Consider the following 18,152-nt stretch of genomic DNA (forward strand, 5'->3'; position numbering starts at 1 on the left):
GCTGGAGGTCCAACAAATCGTGGCCACAAAAACTATTTGAGGGAACTCAGCCAGGTTATGCTCACAAACCAGGCCGAGTCTGATCCTTTCCCAAAAATAGTGGTCAGCGAGCTGGACCGAGGGAAGATAAGGACGCCGCATGATGATCCATTAGTGGTGGAAATGAAGATTGCCAACCTTAGGGTTAGGCGATTCTGATTGATACAGGAAGCTCCACTGATATAATCAGTGCTGATTGTTTGTCCCGCTTAAAGTTTGACAAAAATGAGTTGATGCCAGTCAATCATCCTATAATCGGTTTTGGCGGAGGAGTCATACACCCTATGGGAACCGTCACATTGCCCGTCAGAGTTGGAGAAAAAGATGCGGCCAGAACGCTTTTTGTGAAATTTTTGGTAGTACGAGACTTGACAGCTTATAATGTCATTCTCGGACGACCTACCTTAAATCACATCAAGGCCGTCATTGTGACCCATTTAATGCTGATGAAGTTTGAATGTGATGGTGGGAAGATTGGATCTCTTTATGGAGATCAGCAAGCTGCCAGAGAATGCTACCTCACCACACTCAAACCATCATCTTGGAAAGAAAAAGAGTGTCCAAAGGCACAAGGAGATGATTCGGCCAAGAAGGTTAAAGGCCAGATTGTTGAGCTTAAGAAGGAAGTTGAGAAGGTTCAGGAGTCGCCTCTTCCTGAAAGCAATCCGTCCATGCTTTTGCCTAGCAAGAAGAGAAAGTGTTTGGCTATTAAAGAAGAAAAGCATTCATCTGAGATAATGGCTATAATGGGTCTGGGACTAGAACGTCCAGACCTGTGGAAAGTCCAGTAGAGATTTGCTTGAATCCAGAGCGTCCGGAAAGGACATTGAAAATTGGATCAGTTTTGAGATCAGAAATTCAGGACGCCTTAGTTGCGTTGCTGCGAGAATTGAAGATGTGTTTGCCTATGCTGTAGAAGAGATGCCTGGGATAGACCCTGAAGTGGCCGTCCATAAGCTCAACATTGAGCCGGGGCAAAAGCCTATTCGGCAGAAGAAGAGACATCTGGGCCGGCCAGAAATAAGGCCGTTGATGAAGAAGTTCATAAGCTGCTTAAACTAAATTCATCCGGGAAACATACTACCCAGATTGGGTAGCAAATGTTGTGATGGTTCCAAAGCCGAATGGCACTTGGAGAATGTGTGTTGATTATACAGATCTAAACAAGGCTTGCCCTAAGGACAGCTTCCCATTGCCAAAAATTGATCGTCTGGTTGATTCTACGGCTGGTCATGCCCTGCTGAGCTTTATGGACGCCTACTCTGGCTTCCATCAGATTCCTATGTGGCCGGATGATCAAGATAAGACTTCCTTCATTACTGAGAAAGGTTGTATGGATGGCTCAGGATGCCTTCGGCCTAAGAAATGCCGCCACATTTCAGAGGCTCATTAATACGTATTTCAGCCACTGGCGAAATATGGAAGCTATATCGACGACATGATCGTCAAGAGTAAAGAAGAGAAAGATCATCTGGACGATCTAGGGAAACCTTCCTCACCTTGAGAAATTCAAGTTGAAGCTTAATCTGCAAAAATGTGTCTTCGGCGTAGTTGCTGGGAAATTTCTGGGATTTTTGGTTGATCAGAGAGGGATTGAAGCAAATCCCGACAAAATTCAGGCTATTATGAATATGTCTTCGCCGTCCAAAGTCAAAGAAGTTCAGAGGTTGACGGGCTGTTTGGCTGCTCTTGGACGGTTTCTCTCAAAATCAGGAGACAAATGTCACCATTTCTTTGCTACTATCAAGAAGAATGCCAAGTTTGAGTGGTCGGAAGAAGCTGAGGTGGCGCTTCAGCAAGTAAAGGATCATCTTCGGCAGCTGCCTAGGTTAATCAGTCCGGCCGAAGGTGAAAAATTGTATGTATACCTGGCTGTATCACCCTTCGCAGTAAGTGCAGTCCTCTTGGCTGAAAGAGACGCGGTCAATACCCGTCTATTTTGTGAGCCATGTGCTGAAAGATGCTGAGAACAGATATTCTCCATCGAGAAATTCGGCTGGCTTTGTTGATGGCTAGCCGGAAGTTAAGGCCTTACTTCTTAGCTACAGCATTCTTGTATATACAGATCAGCCCTTAGGCAAGTGTTGCATAAGATGGATGCTCTGGCCGGATGTTAAAATGGGCTGTTGAGCTTAATATGTTTGATTTAACATTTGAGCCTAGAAAGGCAATCAAGGGCCAAGCTTTGGCTGATTTTATTGTAGAGCTTACTCGGCCTACGATAGAAAGCGTCCAGGACCCGGCAGCAGGAAGGCGTCATTGGACCCTTATGGTGGACGGATCCTCAACTGCTAACGGCTGTGGGGCAGGAATCATTTTTCAATCTCCAGAAGGGGATAAGTTTGAATATGCTATGAAGTTCAAATTCCAGGCGTCCAATAATGAAGCAGAGTATGAAGCTTCTTAGCCGGCATAAAAATGTGCAAAGCGGCTGGGGCCTTGGAAATTGAAGCTAAAACTGACTCTCTGCTGGTTGTCAGTCAAGTCAATGGTGAGTTTGAATGCAAAGAAGCGTCCATGAGCAAGTATATGAATTTGGTCAAGGAGAGATCAAGTCTTTAAAGAGGTTCGTCCTAGATCAGGTGCCCAGATCAGAGAACCATCAAGCTGATGCCCTCTCTAAACTGGCCAGCTCGGCTGAAGGAGATGTTCCTAGAACAGTCTTCTGGGAGTAAAGGCGGCCAAGAGCATAGAGGCCGGAGAAGTCTGTTTCTCAGCCGAGAAGATGAGTGGATGAGTCCAATCATTGAATTCAAGAAAACCGGCCGTCTGCCTCTTGATCCAATTGAAGCCAAGTATGTGAAAGCAAGGGACAAGTGGTTTGAATTGTGGAATGAGACTCTATACAAGAAATCTTATAATCGGCCTCTTCTCAAGTGCATCAGCCGAAAGGAAGGTCTGGACGTTTTAAGGAGTTGCATGAGGGAGCTTGTGCTTCCCAATTGGAGGAAGAGCTTTGGCAGAAAGGGCTCTCAGGACGGGCTACTTTTGGCCGTCCTTAAAAGAAGACGCACTCCTATGCCAAGAAGTGTGATAGTTGCCAAAAGCATGGTAATATCCATCAAAAGCCGTCCAATTACTTGACGCCCATTCTCTTTCCTCTTCCCTTTGCTAAATGGGGGATGGACATTCTTGGGCCTTTTCCTATTGCTGCCGGCCAGAAGAAATTTGTAATAGTAGCTGTAGACTACTTTACAAAATGGGTTGAAGCTGAAGCATTAAGGGGCATCACCACCAATGAGTCAAAGGGTTCATCTGGAAGAACTTGATTACAAGGTTTGGATGCCCCAGTCGATCGTCTTTGATAATGGGCCGCAATTCGAAACACCCAAGCTTCGTCAATGGTTGGCGACCAAGGAATCAAAGCTCACTTTGCAGCAGTAGCTCATCCACAGGCTAATGGGCAAGTGGAGGCTTTTAACAAGATTCTTTCGGCCGGATAAAAAGAAGTTGGACAATGCTAAGGGGCTTTGGGTAGAAGAATTGCAGCTGGTCTTATGGTCAATAAGGACAACGGCCAAGAATTCCACCGGGAGACTCCTTTTATGATGGTTTATGGCTCTGAGGCCGTCCTCCCTATTGAGGTTGAAGAACCCACTTAAGAGTAATGATGTACTCAGAGATGCTAACTGGGCAGCTCTTAGGACGGCTTTGGACTTAGTTCCTGAAGTCAGGGGCAATGCTCTGCTGAGGATGCAACTATAAGTTAGAATGGCAAGAGACTTCAACAAAAGAGTTGCAAGACGTCCTTAAAGCTGGGGACCTCGTCCTAAGAAAAATGGAAGCGGTCGGCCGAGCCAAAGAGTTAGGCAAGCTTACTCCTAACTGGGAAGGACCCTATAAGATAATCGAAGTAGTTCAGAATGGCACCTTTCGTCTAGAAGGATTGGACGGTTCTATTCTTAGGACGTGGAATTCTGACACTCTGAAGAAATACTTTGTTTAGGGCATCCTCTAAAATTGTAATCTTATGTTAATGCATTACAAAGAAAAAGTAGAATGTATACATGTATCTTGACTATTCGTCAAGCAAACTTCATATAATACAGCTCTACTTCTCTATAACTTAGTCTGATTTATTTGCTTAAAGTTATTACAATCGTCCAAAGTCATTAAATTTAACAAAGCAAACAGACAATGCACCTTTCATTGGGAGGTCGGCCGAACTTGTTATCGTCCTTAAATGGATAAAATGCAAATTTGGCCGGTGTTTACTTAAAGAGTTGAACACCTCCCAAACAAGGTCGGCTAGGATTAGGACGCCTTAGTAAAGGTGTCCTACTTTCCGTCAAACAGCCACAAAACTTCTAAATAACAACCTTAGTAAAGGCAAAGTTATTTCATAATTTAACAAAGATGGACGAGTTACACAAACTCTTAGAAAAACGTCCAAGTTATTTAAAAATTATGCCTTAACTCCTTCTTGAACATGGAAAGTTATAGAAAACTCTCGTCCAAGAAGGGGGGCATATATAGGGGCATAATTTATAAATTGACTAAGTCTTTGTCCAATAACGAACATACCCAGGTTCTGGCCGAGCAAATTTTTATACTTGGTAGTTTCTTTTGAAACCCAAAAATTAAAAACAAGTCTTTGCTTAAAGCATCTGGTGATGAACGTCCAGAAAAGAGCTACTGGGGCAGATAAAAAATGTTGACGAATTACTTTTATACTTGGGCTTAATGAATGTTGTAGATATAATCGGCCAAAATGTTTTAGACGAGTTGCTTTTGTACTTTGTATAATCATGGAGTTGTAAGGCAATGCGTCAAAAACAGTAAAGAACAAGGGGATTGAAAAAGATAGCTTTTCATAAATGTAAAAAAGATGATTACAACCTAAATTCATCTAAGTACAAAAAGAGAAAAAGTTACAAGTGGCTCACGGCCAAGATACAACAAAAGAACTAGGCGGCAGGAGGATCATTGTCCTCTTCGTCCTGGGCTCTGCTCGTCCTCTCCCTCTTCATCCTCAGAGGATTCTTCAAAGACGGGAGGTTCTGCTCCAGTTATGGTGGCCTTATGCAAGGCTTCTTGGAACTCCAGCCGACGAGCATATCTGGGGATATCCTCCTCCTCGGCCATCATCTCAAAAGCCTCACCGCCCATTCTTTTGAGGTATCTATGACGTTGTTCATAGCCTCTTTGGCGCCAGCAACGGTGTCCGCAACCTCAGCCGAAGGGCTTGGTTCTTTACCTTCAGGACGAGGTTCTCTTTGTAGAAATCAGCAGCCATGGCATGACTGAGTTCCTCTCGTCCGTCAGGGCCGTTCCAAAGATGCCCGTTCGTCTACATCTCCGTCAACCGAAGAAGGTAGACTTTGATCTGAGATTCCAGTCGGCCGATCGCTTTTCCAAAGCAATCTTGGTTTGCTGATGCAGCACCTCTTGCTCGGACATAACAAACTGAGCATGGTCAGCGGCCGCCGTCACATCGCGGACGAGCTTTTTATTTTCTTTTCTGAGCTCCTTGCCCAGTCTTCTGTTATCATGCTGCGAGCAAAGAGCTGAAAAGAAGAGGGAGGATATAAAAGTCAGGCCGAATGTTAGAAAAATTAAAAATATCTCTAACTATGGAATTAGAGCGTCCAAAGGAAAGCTTACCTCGGCAGCAAGCTGAGACATGTAACCTACATGCCCAGACGATGCTCCCCTTAACCCCTTAATATAAGGTTCAGGGAAACACTTGAAGAGCTCCGTCTTGAGCTTTTCCCGATCGGCTGATGACATCCTTCCGAAAGTCGGAGAAGATTCGTCATCAGAAAGAATAGGAGATCCATCAGCAGCTGGACCCTTCCCTTTATCTGAAAGGTTAGACTCGTCAGTACATCTGATGGGAATAACCACGGCCTGTTTGTTGGACGGACTCATCGGACGCCCGCCAACCCGTAGTGTTCTAACAATGTTTGAATAATAAGACTCACCAGAGGAACGGGAAGCCGTCCTATATGCAGTTGGCATCTGGCCAACCAGTTTGGCCACTGGTCCAGAAAAAGCGGACCCGTCTGCAGCCGCGTCCGGCTGAGAAGATTGGCCTGCTTCGTCCAAAATGACAACCTCGTCAGGTTGTGAGGCTGTGGGATGCTCGGCAGGCCCAGCATAGGTCACCAGAGCCAGAGAGCCAATCTCTGCCGGCTCCTCCTTGGCCTCCTCTTTGGCCGGAATCTCGATCACGACCTTAGGAGCGGGCCGTGTCGACTTCTTTTTCTTGGCGGTGAAGCCCTTTGCTTTCTTAGGGGGAGGAGCTTCACTAGTTCCCGCCGGCCGTTTCTTGGCTGCTGCCTTCTCGGCCAAAGCCCTAGATGTTGGGGCATTTTTCTGAAAAAAGAAAGAACAAGTTAGAGATGAAGCTCGTCCTGAAAAAACCTTGTGATGCTCTCTCTTAGAAAAGCAAGGCGTTCGGGTTTCAGTAAGGACGACCTGCTCTTTGAAGAAGCAAGGCGTCCGGGTTTCAGTAAGGACGACCTGCTCTTTGAAGAAGCAAGGCGTCCGGGTTTCAGTAAGGACGATCTGCTCTTTGAAGAAGCAAGGCGTCCGGGTTTCAGTAAGGACGATCTGCTCTTTGAAGAAGCAAAACGTCCGGGTTTCAGTAAGGACGATCTGCTCTTTGAAGGAGCAAGGCGTCTGGGTTTCCGTTAGGACGATCTGCTCTTTGAAGGAGCAAGGCGTCCAAAAGGTGTTCAAGACGGTTTTCCTTTCAAAGAAGCAAACCGTCCATTGCCCTGTCAGGACGCTCTCCTCTTTGAAGAAGCAAAGCGTCCAATAAAGGACGCAGGACGGCTTCCTCTTCAAAAAAAAAAAAAAAAAAAAATTTTACCAGTGTGTCGGCCCGCTTTTCAGCGCCCGACTTGCTGTATTCCTTCCAGAGATTGTCCGTAAATCTGGACGAGCTCATGTCTCCTATCCAAGATTTTTTCAGCTTACTTTTGGCTGAATCTGCAAAAAGAAGAAATGTTAGACGAATGATAGTTTGGACGAGAAGCTTACTTGAAATATTCAGTAGTTATACCTCTGTCCTCGTCCTGCCGCAAACCGGCAGCGACTAAGAAGTTATATGGTAAGAACAATCTCTTTAAAGGGGATCCAGTTGGACGGACCCTTGAAGGAGACGTTTTCCATGGAGTACTCCGAAATCTGGAAGTATTCCACCATCTCCTCAGCCGAGTTATTCTCTAACTCTAGATATGAAGCCATCCGTCCAGTGTTGGTATTGGCCCGACTAAAATAGCGAAGCCTTTTAGCAACCGCTTTATCGGGAGCTTGGACGAATAAAAACTCACCCTTCCAAGAGTGCATCTTGGATGTTTTGTCCCAGGACGTCAAGAATCCTTGACGATTACAAACGCTCAGCCAGCTTCCCTCAACTGTCCTGGGAACCCTTGAAACATAATGAATATGGGTGAAGGCGGCCAAAGAAGGGTCTTTCCCCTTTAGATTACAAACGGCCAGAAAAGTGAGGATGTTTTGCCAAGAATTGGGGGCCAGTTGATTGTGTCCTATGCCGTAGTAGTGAAGAACTTGGCTGATGAAGGGATGAAGAGGAAATCGCAAGCCGGCATCTAAGGCCAGGCGATAAACGGCAAAATGGCCCGAAGGGGCACTAAGTATGGTATCCTCCCGGACGGGGAGAACGAATTGGTAACCTGGCATGGGCATGGCCAAAGAGAAAGGTCTAAGGTCCGAACCTATTCGTCCTAGCCACGTATTGTCAGCCAAGATGAATCTAGGGTCGGAAAGGGGCCCTAGCCGTCGTCTTATTTCAGACGAGGTTGTTGATGGTTCCTCTGAGCCGCTAGCAGGATTTGACGAGCTGGCCGTCCTTGGCTCATCCGAGACCGTCCCGCGTATGGACGGGCTGGGAGCAGGAGAGCCTCCAATTTCTTGTTCCTCCTGGACGTGTTCCGAGGGAGGACTCGGGTTTGCTGGACGAGCGCTCTGTACTTCGCGCTCACCCTCGTTGGGAATTCGTCCAGTAGATCCCTCCATTTCAGAGCTGGAGGCCGGCAGGTTAACTCCTCGTCTGACACGAGCTGTTTGCTTGACGCGAGCCAGATTACCCTGCACAGGTAAAGACTGGGTCGTCTGACTTAGCCGGCCATGAGAAAAGAAAAAGAATGCATGTCCGGCCAAGATGGGTCCAACTCTAGAAGATGCCGAAGAAGATAGGCCCTCTGTTCTAGGGCTAGTACCAACCCTTGAGCGGCCGGGTGTGTTCGATGAAGAAGACGAGCTCATTTTCTTAAAATATGTGAAAACAAGAAAGAGAGTTGAGAATATACCTGTAAAGAGGAGTTCGGACGAGTGTCAAAGATGACTTGAGATCTCGGACGAGCAAAGTAGCAATTACACGAACTTGGACGGGAGTAATTCTTCTCTCTAAAAATTCAGTAAAAACTTGCAGAGTCTCTCTCTCTAGAAAATTTCTCAGCGATGTTAAAATGACTCCAGGAGCGACTAAGGCACATATTTATAGAGGGTGAAAATGACCTCCTCATCCGGTGAAAAGTAACCGTTGTGCCCAAGGTTGACCTATGGAGACCGGCAAAATCGCGCCTCTTTTTTGAATGAAGGAGAAGGGCAGTTTCAGGTCGGTTAAAAGAGGAAGATTAACCGTCTTGGCGCCCAAAAGATAATAACTCCCTCTTTTAAGGGGCAAATGTTGTAGCCTAAAAAATCAACGGCTATCGTGCTGCCACGTGGCCCCATCGGAGCCTTACATGTGGCATGCATGCAGTGAGGTAAAAGTACAAAAGGTCTGGAAGTGGCAGGCCTAAAAGTACGTTTCTCTGAAGAAAATGTACTAGAGGTCCCTCTTCTGGCCCCAAAAATTGTACTTAGGCCCAATAAAAATAATCTACACCTTTTTATGAAAGTGAGGTGTGCTGACCAATCAATTACTGCCACGTGTCCTGCTACCTTGATTAGCCAATCAGATGCTCCCAAATTAGGGTGACATCAAGGCACAACAGTCATTTCAAACAGTATAAATAGTCCTTGATTTCAGGGTGAAAGGTACGTTTTTGAGAGCATAGTACTGTTACTCTGTCATAAATTCTTCTCTCTCTCTCTCTACTTTCTCTCTCTAAAAAGTTCCTTTGCATCCCTGACATCTGACTTAAGCATCGGAGGGGGAAATACCACCCAAACCTCCAGGGTGGGTCCCTTTTTGCAGGTTGCTGGTCAGGAGTTAGCATCGGGATTCAAGCCAATCATTGCTGCACAAGTCTCCAGTTTTAAGAACCTATCTTTGGGAGTTGTTGTATTAGTTTACCATTACACTACATAACAAAAGCTAATTAAAGTTTAAACTGTGAATAGTAAACACTATGCAAATGTTGCACTTATTTAGAAACGGAGGAAGTATATCTTTAGTTTTGTATATGTAAAAATTATAAAAAGTACATATTATGAAATACATGTTATGAAGAATCTAACAAGGTCCCACATGATTATATTTTCATTCGCGTATAAATCACAAATGATGGTCAAAGTAAAATTTGTAAAAAGTGTAAAATATCAAAGTGTAACAATTAAAATGAAACGGAGGGAGTAATATAGTGCTTATTTCTTTTTCTTTTACGGGAAATTAAGGAAATTGGAGAAATTAGTAGGATTCTAAAAAAAAATAATTAATAAAATACTTTTGTCTTGGAACTCCTCCCTTTATTTTCTTTTTTCTTAAAAAAAATCAAAAAGCAATAAAGTTTTCTTGGAATGATGCAAAGTAATAAATAGGAGCACACATTTTTTAATAAAGGTAGGAATAATAATTGAGGATAATTTAGTACAAACAAATTAATAAAATAGGCAAAACATTTTGGGACACCCAAAATAGAATATAAGCACTATATTATGGGACGGAGGGAGTACTAAGTGTTAAACTTATATTAAGTTATAAGATTGGATGAAATATATCACTATTATATAGGGTTGCAATCAGGTCGGGTTGCGTCAGTTTCAGTTTGACCTGATTTGTATTTTAGGTCACTTAACCCTGACTCAAATCCGACCTGATTTATATTTCACGTTGAAAACCTCAATCCAAACCCGACCTTATATTTTTCAGGTTGACTCGAACCAACCCAAAATGACCTGAAATATAAATCTAAATATCCAATGATAAAAAAAAACTGCCAACTTAATTCAGAAAGGTAATGTACATGTAACATGTTTAAATTTCAACATTTAAAGCCGAAATTTTCAGGTTTAAATGAGTTGGGCTTGGCCCAATATTATAACCTAACCGGCTAAGGGCTAACCTAACATAATATAAGTTATTTTTAAATCAGGTCATTTCAGGTTATTTTCAGATTCAAAAGGTCAACCTGAACCTAACCCATTATATTTTCAGGCCGGGTTGGGTCGACCCTTTTTTTTTCAGGTTGAAAAACTCAACCCAAACCCGGAATTTTCAGGTCAGTTTCAGGTCGGGTTATCAGGTTAGGTCAGTTTTTGTCAGCCTTACTATTATAGGGTGGCAATGGATACCCCTTTATCTCTTATCTCTCAAACCCTAACTTCCCTTACCCCTTCTTCATTAATTAGGGGTTGCCAGGGATGATTTCATTTATGGTAAGCCTCAATCCCCCTTTTATTTTCAGTTTTAAGTTTATTTATTTCTTGTTTTATTGAATAAATTAGTCTCTCTTTATGAGATATTTTCAAACCATGTTATGGGGATTTTAGTTTATGTTGTGGAGATCTCCTTCTCCTCTATGGGAGTTGTGAGTATGTTTTTTTTTTTTGTCTTTATCTATGAGAAATTGTTCTCATTGGTTGAAGTTCGATACTCAACATGAATGCATCACTAGTAGAAAAAAGACGATTTGCGTCCCCTCAATTGCGTCGCACAGTTAGGATTTGCATTGCATGTGGGGATCTGTGCGACGCAAATCACAAAAATATGCGTCGCACCCTCCTCAAATGCAACGCAAATTAACAATGTGCGTCGTTTGTTGCGAAGGTGCGACGCATATTCCACGCACCAGTTGGAGAGATTGGTTCCCAATGTGCGTCGCACAGTATAAATGTGCGTTGCAAAAGGCTAATGTGCGTCGGACCCCTTGGCCCATCCGACGCACATCAGCCCAAAAGAACTCTAAGTCTCTCGGCTCTCTCCCTCTCCTTTTAATTTTCCCAAACCCTAATATGCACATCAGTCGCGTCTCTCTCTCTCCCCCTCTCCCTCTCTCCCCATCTCCCTCTCTCACAATTCCAGAACTTGTTCCTCAAAACTCAATGAACTTAAATATGGCGACGAAATTCTCTGAAGATGAACTAAGCACAAAATTGCAACAACTCCGATCCCAATTAAACAAAAAATAAACCTTTGAATCGGCTGTTTCATCGATCAAATCCCTCCTCCTCGAAACCTACACTTCTTCCTCTCCTGAAATCCGCAAACTCTTCTACAACGTCGTTTGCCGCGTCGTTACCGTCCTGAAATTTAACGTTTCGCTTTGAAATTCGTTCATTTCACTTTGTTTCACTTCAAAATTCGTTCGTCGAAATTCTTTTCGTTTCATTTGTTTACAGATCTGCCAAATGCAATCGAACTCAAATGCAATCGAAGGTATTCTTTATTTTTCTTTATATCTGATTTTTTTTGTTTATTTTTATGGCATTTACCTTCTCTCGTTTTCAGATCTGAAATTTTCAGTAAGAGGATGGTATTTTCCGATGAACTTTGATTTTGATTCTTAATCTTTTCTCCTTTGCACGGAGGTTGAATTTTGATTCTTAATCTTTTCTTGTTTTCAGATCTGGTTCTTCTCGAAATCTTGTTGTTGCGTTTGAGGTGAAGATCTGGATTGCTATGAAATTACAAGAAATTCTCGAAGATCTGGATTGTGTTTGAGTTTTTTTATTTCTATTTTTTATTTTATCTCCCCTTCATCTTCTGGTTAGGGTTAAAATTTCTTTTTTTTTTGTATGTTTTAGTTATAGATCTGATGTTAGTGGTAATGGTGATATTTTTTTCTTCTTGAAATTATATAAAATCGCGGAGGCTGTTGATGTTAGTCCGTTGCCTTTGTAGTTTGTAATTTTATCTTCTCCATTTTTGTATGTTCTTCATTTCCTTTTCAATTACTGATTCGTTATTGCTGATTCATGATAGAATTTGTGTAGAATTTCCTGCATTCGTTAGTTTTTTTTAATTAAAAAAAAAAATTTAAAAAAAATTGCAATTTGTGTCGCACGTAGCCCAAGGTGCGACGCAAATCACTCATTTGCGTCGCACCCTAGGCGATGTGCGACGCACATTACCCTTTGAAGTGGGCTGGGGGGGAGCCATCTGCGTCGCATCGTATAAATGTGCGACGCAAATAGCTCAACCATCTGCGTCATTTCCGCATACGACGCAGATCAATTCTGGGTCATTTGCGTCGAGGCCTTTGGCGTCGTACCGGAGTCCGAAGCAAATAGGCGCCTCACATCCGACGCAAATTGCCTTTTCTGTACTAGTGTATTGGAATCTAGAATGCGAGTTGGATCGATAAAAAATGCTCTTCCCAAACTACTTCAGAATAATAGACCTCCTCATCAATAACTGCTTGATTTAATAAAATATAAGGGGGCTGCGCTATATTGCTCCATCTAGTTCACTGTAGTTTATTTGAAAACAAATTTAATTTAACATTGTTTGATTGTATCTTGTTTTTCTTTAATATGTATTCTAGATATCGTTTGGCTTTTTAAATCAGTGTGCTTGACCGTTGACTTAAAAAAAACTAGTCACTTCTATGTTATAGAGCGAGTTATTAGTAGGCCTGTCAATGGTCGGGTTGGGTCGGATTCGTGTTCGGGTCAAGAAAAACTGGGTTGAGAACCCCTAACCTGAACCTGATTTGTTTTAATTTTTGGGTCAATATCATCAACCCTAACCTGATCTGAAAGTTATCGGGTCAACCTGACCTAATCTGTTTGACCTGAATTTTTTTTTGAACGGGTTGTAAATAAGTCAACCTAAACCTGTTTAACCCGGTTTTTTCAGGTTGACCCGACCCATATAACCTGTTTTTTTTTCTTCAAAATAATTGCATAGTTCATAATTGGCACTTGAGCCTTGATATTTCAACAAAGTTCCAGCTAACCAAATTCATACTTGGCAATATCGCATATAAGTAGCAACTACAAAGTTCTAGCTAACCAAATTCATACTTGACAATATTACAAACCAAATCAGCAAAGTTTTATAAAATAAAAAAACATCAATGTATCCTTAATTTGCTCCTTGAAGTCGTCATCCTCTGCCTCTGATGAGAGCTCAATTTGCTCCTTGAAGTCGTCATCAGCCATATTAAACTAGAAACCAAAATAAACAAATGAATAAACAGCAAGAAAAGATAGGAAAACGGAAAACAAAATTAATACTAATTGGTAGGAAAAAAATGGAAAATAACATAGAAAAATAATATTAAACAGAAAAATAACATAGAAAAGTTATACAGAAAATAAATGACAGAAAATTAAACTGAAAAATACCATAGAAAAATTAAACATAAAATAAATGACAGAACATTGAACAGAAAATTAAACAAAAAAAAACAGAAAATTAAACAAAAAAAAAAATAGAACATTAAACAGAAAATAACATAGAAAAATAAAAAAACAGAAAATTAGTAGGAAAAGAACGAAAGAAAGAGCAAAGAAAATAAATGACTAAATACGAAAAAAAGAGTCAAAATACGAAAAAAAAATTGACAAAAGTAGAATACCTAATGTTGAAGAAGAGCAACAAATATTTTGATATTGTGCTAATAAAGACGAAATTGCGAGACTTTGCGAGACGAAGAAGAGCAAATGTTGAAGAAGAGCAACGAAATTGCGAGACGAAGAACAAGAAATGTTGAAGAAGAGCACCGAAGAAGACTGAGAGAGAGTGTGTGAAAGACTCTGAGAGATTCTCTCTCAGAGAGAGACTGTTAGACAGAGAGGTGTTAGAAATTCAAGGGTTAGGAGACTGAAAGAGAGTGAAAGACTTAGGACTTAGGAGTTTATGATTTTGTTTTTGGACTAGGTTATATGGGTAGACCCGACCTGATTTTGACTCATTTATAAATCAGGTCAGGCGGGTTATTTTCAGGTTAGAAAATTCGACCTGAACCTGACCCATTTAACTTTTGGGTCGGGTTCACGTCGACCCATTTAACTAATCGGGTTGAAAATCTCAACCCAAACCTGCTAATTTCAGATCAAGTTTGGATCGGGTTGTCAAGTTGAGTTAGCTTTTGGCAGGCTAGTTATTAGAGTGGAACAAGCTCGAGAATGTTCACTAAATACCAAATGAAAAATGAAAAAAGAAAAAAAAAATGAAGGATATCTCTCGCATTCACAAATAGAGAAATTTATCCGATTTCTTGGCCACGTGGCTTAAAACCATTGCGTATCTCCAATTTCATGTCCTCTTTCCATGACCGTTAGAGGGAGATCAGAGGAGAGAGAGAGATAGAGAAAGCTTTGCCGGGAATTAGAGTGTGACGGAGGTGTTTTAATAATACTCTCCTCTAGTCCTCTTCATGGCAGCATTTAGCTACTCTACACTGCTTCCTTTTCGCAGGTAATTAACGCACTTATGTCTCTCCTATTTTATTTACTGCTCCACTTAATTCAACTTTCTCCTATAAATTTTATAGGACTTAATTAACAACTTCCTCTTGAGTTTTCCTCTAAATGAACTGCTTAAATAAACCACTTTCAGTTAGGAAGTTTGGCAAACGTTAGATAACAAAGATCAATGCATACGCTAGCAAAACCCCTCTCAATTTTGTTTCTTTACATAAATGTACTCGTAAGTCGTAATATTTAAAAGCAGTGGCGGAACTAGAAATTTGTTATTAACGGGACCGAGTCTTTAGAACAATTTTTTTTATCCATATGAGCCACGAAAGCGGTACAAAGTACAAAGAAGAAAAAAAGGGATTCGAATCTGTGACCTATCGTTCGCATCACCTCAATCTTAACCACTAGGCCAAGACATCAGTCTTTAGAACATTTCATTGCGATAACTAGGGTTTTACCTTCGAAATTTGATAGATATCCAAAATGGTCGGAGAGGCCATCGCTTACGACTTACGAGTTACGCTTGCCCACCTGTTCTGGTCCTGCCACTGTTTAAAAAAGGATCGGGTTCATAACTGTTTTGACATGTTTTTTTTCTTCATTATAGTAAAGAAATGTACAAGAAGAAAATATTACATTAAATCAAAGATATTTGTATATTGATTCAGTATACTACAATATGTTTTGCTTTATGATTTCTTTTTGATTGTAGTATGATCATGAATCAATGAAGTTAAGGAGGCATATGCGATGCTACTTTTAGATTTTTATTTGTGCTAGTACATATTTATAGATAGGAAAAATTGTTTTTTATAAGTCAGCCAAAATGTTTTCAAAATAAGTCAATCTTTTGATTATATTAGAATAAATTAACCTTGTATTTACTTATGCCGTAAACGAGTTAATGACGTTGAAATTATAATACGTGTCACATTTTAATAGGATGACATTGTGATTTAACTCATTTCTAGCAAAAGTAGATAACTTATTTATAGTTAATTGAAAGGTTGACTTATTCGAGGAACAACGCGCAAAGGTTAACTTATTAAAAATAATTTTTTCCTTATAAATAAGCTAGCCTAAAATATGAAAAGGGGTGCTTATTGTCAAACATGAGTGAGAGCTTAAGGTTATAAGGTATATATGTTTTTCAGCGATGTTCGAGCATCTTCCTTGGCATTCCAGACTTCCCATCGGTCATGGTTGCTTCCCAAGAGATCCTTCCATCGGAGGAGACATTTTGGAATTCGAGCAGAAGTCAACTATGTTAATGCTGATGAAGCTAAAAATCTTGTAGCATCCAAAGGGTATGCAATTGTGGATGTACGAGATATAACTCAATTTGAGCGAGCTCACATTAAATCATGTTATCATATTCCCATTTTCATTGAAAACAAAGACAATGACCCTGGTATAATCTTATTCCTAGAATGGTTCAAGAGAGAAAAGTTCATGTTATTTGAGTTCTGTTATGTTACTGATGTTTGACATTGTGCAGGCACAATCATAAAAAGGACTCTGCACAACAATTTTTCGGGTTTATTCTATGGCTTGCCTTTCACTAAAACAAACCCTGATTTTCTGCAATCTGTGAAGAGCCAATTTTCGCCTGATAGCAAGTTATTGCTTGTATGTCAGGAAGGATTGAGGTTGGTATCTCTAGCTTATTTTGCTGTCAGAAAAACTGTGTTTACTGAAATGTTTCACTTACTTATATGTCAATTTTGAAATGTATCAATCCTTAAGCTCAAATTCGAAATCTGATGCAAACTGACTTAGTTTCTAAGGAGTGAGATATACAGAAGTTTGTCTTGGTTAGCTCTGTGGGAAAAAATAGCTACTTTTCTTTCATGAATAAGCTTTGATATTGAGGGAACTATTTGGCATTTGTCTCTTTGTTTGCATAGGCATTTCATTAGGTCATCTTAGCGCTCATCATGTGTGGTTTCCAAGTTCATATACTGGGTTCGACGTGAAGATATGTCACTTTAGCTCTCAAGTCTTCATTTTGGAGAATAGAAGAAGGGACAAAATTTGTACTCCTGTTGGGAAAAGTTGTCACATTGTCCGAACCTTCATAGTTAAGGATATGACATAGTTTTACAAAATGACGAAGTGTAATAGTTGATTTTGTCTATCACCTTTCTACGAATAACTAGCGGCATATTAAAAATTTTAGTTATAAACCATTACCATAGAAAGATGACCATGTTTTCTGCCTTTCTGGGACATCCTAAGTTACTATATCTGATTGATTATTTTTGAACGGAGCCGAAGAGTCATAGTTATGGTCTCTAATCAGTTATCATTTCCCCATATCCCCTGTTCCTAGTAGGCCTTAGAAAATACATTATTAATATTACATATGATAGTAACATTGGACCATATGTTTGATCAAACACTTACAGGTCCAACTCAGCTGCTAGAAAGTTGGAAGAACAGGGCTTCAAAAATGTAGCATGCATAACGTCCGGACTTCAGTCTGTAAAACCAGGTACTGATCTGATAGGAGTACTATAAAGTGTATACATGTTGCTTAACTCTATGTTACCTGGACTCGTATACCTATGTCTGACATTGACTCGGCTATTCTATGAAAATTTTCAATGATCTTAGCCCAAAATGAATGTCCAAATGTCCGTGTCAACATCCGAGTGTCAAGGATCTGACAATGGTACTTGAGGTGAATTGAAGAGTCCATGTAACTGTAAATGCTTAACAATTTACTGAATGTTATGTTTTATATTAATCATGTAGGCACATTCGAATCCGTTGGTTCTACCGAATTACAAGATGCCGGTAAAGCTGGTTTAGTTACGATTCAGGGAAAGATTTCAGCTGTACTTGGAACTGTTCTTGTTTGTAAGCCCTACTTTTGACCTTTACATTTAGAAATTTTGGTTATAATTTGTATGTCCTTGAGCTGATTTTCTGATTATCAACATCCAGGTGCATTTCTGTTCATCACTTTCTTCCCTGACCTGGCCGAAAAACTGCTTCCTGCAAGCTAGACCAATTATAAGGGTAGGTGGTGGAGACCGAAGAAAAAACAGTTGCGATTTTCTGTCATTAGCCAAAGTCTAAGAAAATTAGTATTCTTGAATCACAATTTTATATGGAAATTTTGTTTATGAATTTGGAGCCTGGTTTCCGTCATCATTAGCTTGCAGCATTATCTGTTTGTTTTAATTAGTAGTTGCAGCATCAATGTAAAGCTTCAGGGAGGTTTAATAGATATGAATCTCAAAATTGTCAAGGATATTATAGTGTTAGGGCCTATTTCTCTTCTTGTTCCATCATGAAACTTCAAGTATCTTGAATTTTGTTAAATTATTTGAAGTTGAAAGTGATGTAGATTTGTAAATATAAGTTGATAATTATGCAGAAAGATCTTGTAGTATGCTTCAATAATTGAAGTTAAAATAATGTAGATTTGTAATGATATCATGCAGAAAGAGAGGTGGGGGAAGTACTTGCACTAAGGAAGTAGGATAGATATAGAGGATCTATTTGTCAAATTTTGTTATTGTATGTTAGTGAACATACGCATA

At 40.6% G+C, this 18,152-nt stretch overlaps 1 protein-coding gene across 1 annotated transcript; it reads left to right on the forward strand.

Annotated features, from left to right (window-relative positions):
• The first annotated feature begins 14,425 nt into the window (after positions 1 to 14,425).
• Positions 14,426 to 17,951, forward strand: LOC104889224 (rhodanese-like domain-containing protein 9, chloroplastic). Its single transcript, XM_010674397.3, has 6 exons — positions 14,426 to 14,599; positions 15,756 to 16,012; positions 16,100 to 16,250; positions 17,010 to 17,095; positions 17,359 to 17,463; positions 17,551 to 17,951. The coding sequence occupies exons 1-6, from the start codon at positions 14,559 to 14,561 to the stop codon at positions 17,610 to 17,612; spliced, it is 702 nt and encodes a 233-aa protein (XP_010672699.1). The 5' UTR covers positions 14,426 to 14,558; the 3' UTR covers positions 17,613 to 17,951.
• Positions 17,952 to 18,152: the final 201 nt, after the last annotated feature.

The sequence above is a fragment of the Beta vulgaris genome, chromosome 3 (assembly GCF_026745355.1).
Source record: "Beta vulgaris subsp. vulgaris cultivar EL10 chromosome 3, EL10.2, whole genome shotgun sequence".
Taxonomy (NCBI): domain Eukaryota; kingdom Viridiplantae; phylum Streptophyta; class Magnoliopsida; order Caryophyllales; family Amaranthaceae; genus Beta; species Beta vulgaris.

What these genes read in the sequence shown, in the direction of transcription:
- LOC104889224 (XM_010674397.3), top strand. Translation starts at nt 14,559, where the DNA reads ATGGCAGCATTTAGCTACTCTACACTGCTTCCTTTTCGCAG. An exon ending in ACACTGCTTCCTTTTCGCAG is followed by an intron (nt 14,600 to 15,755) that starts GTAATTAACGCA and finishes TATGTTTTTCAG; the next exon opens with CGATGTTCGAGCATCTTCCT. An exon ending in ACTTCAGTCTGTAAAACCAG is followed by an intron (nt 17,096 to 17,358) that starts GTACTGATCTGA and finishes TTAATCATGTAG; the next exon opens with GCACATTCGAATCCGTTGGT.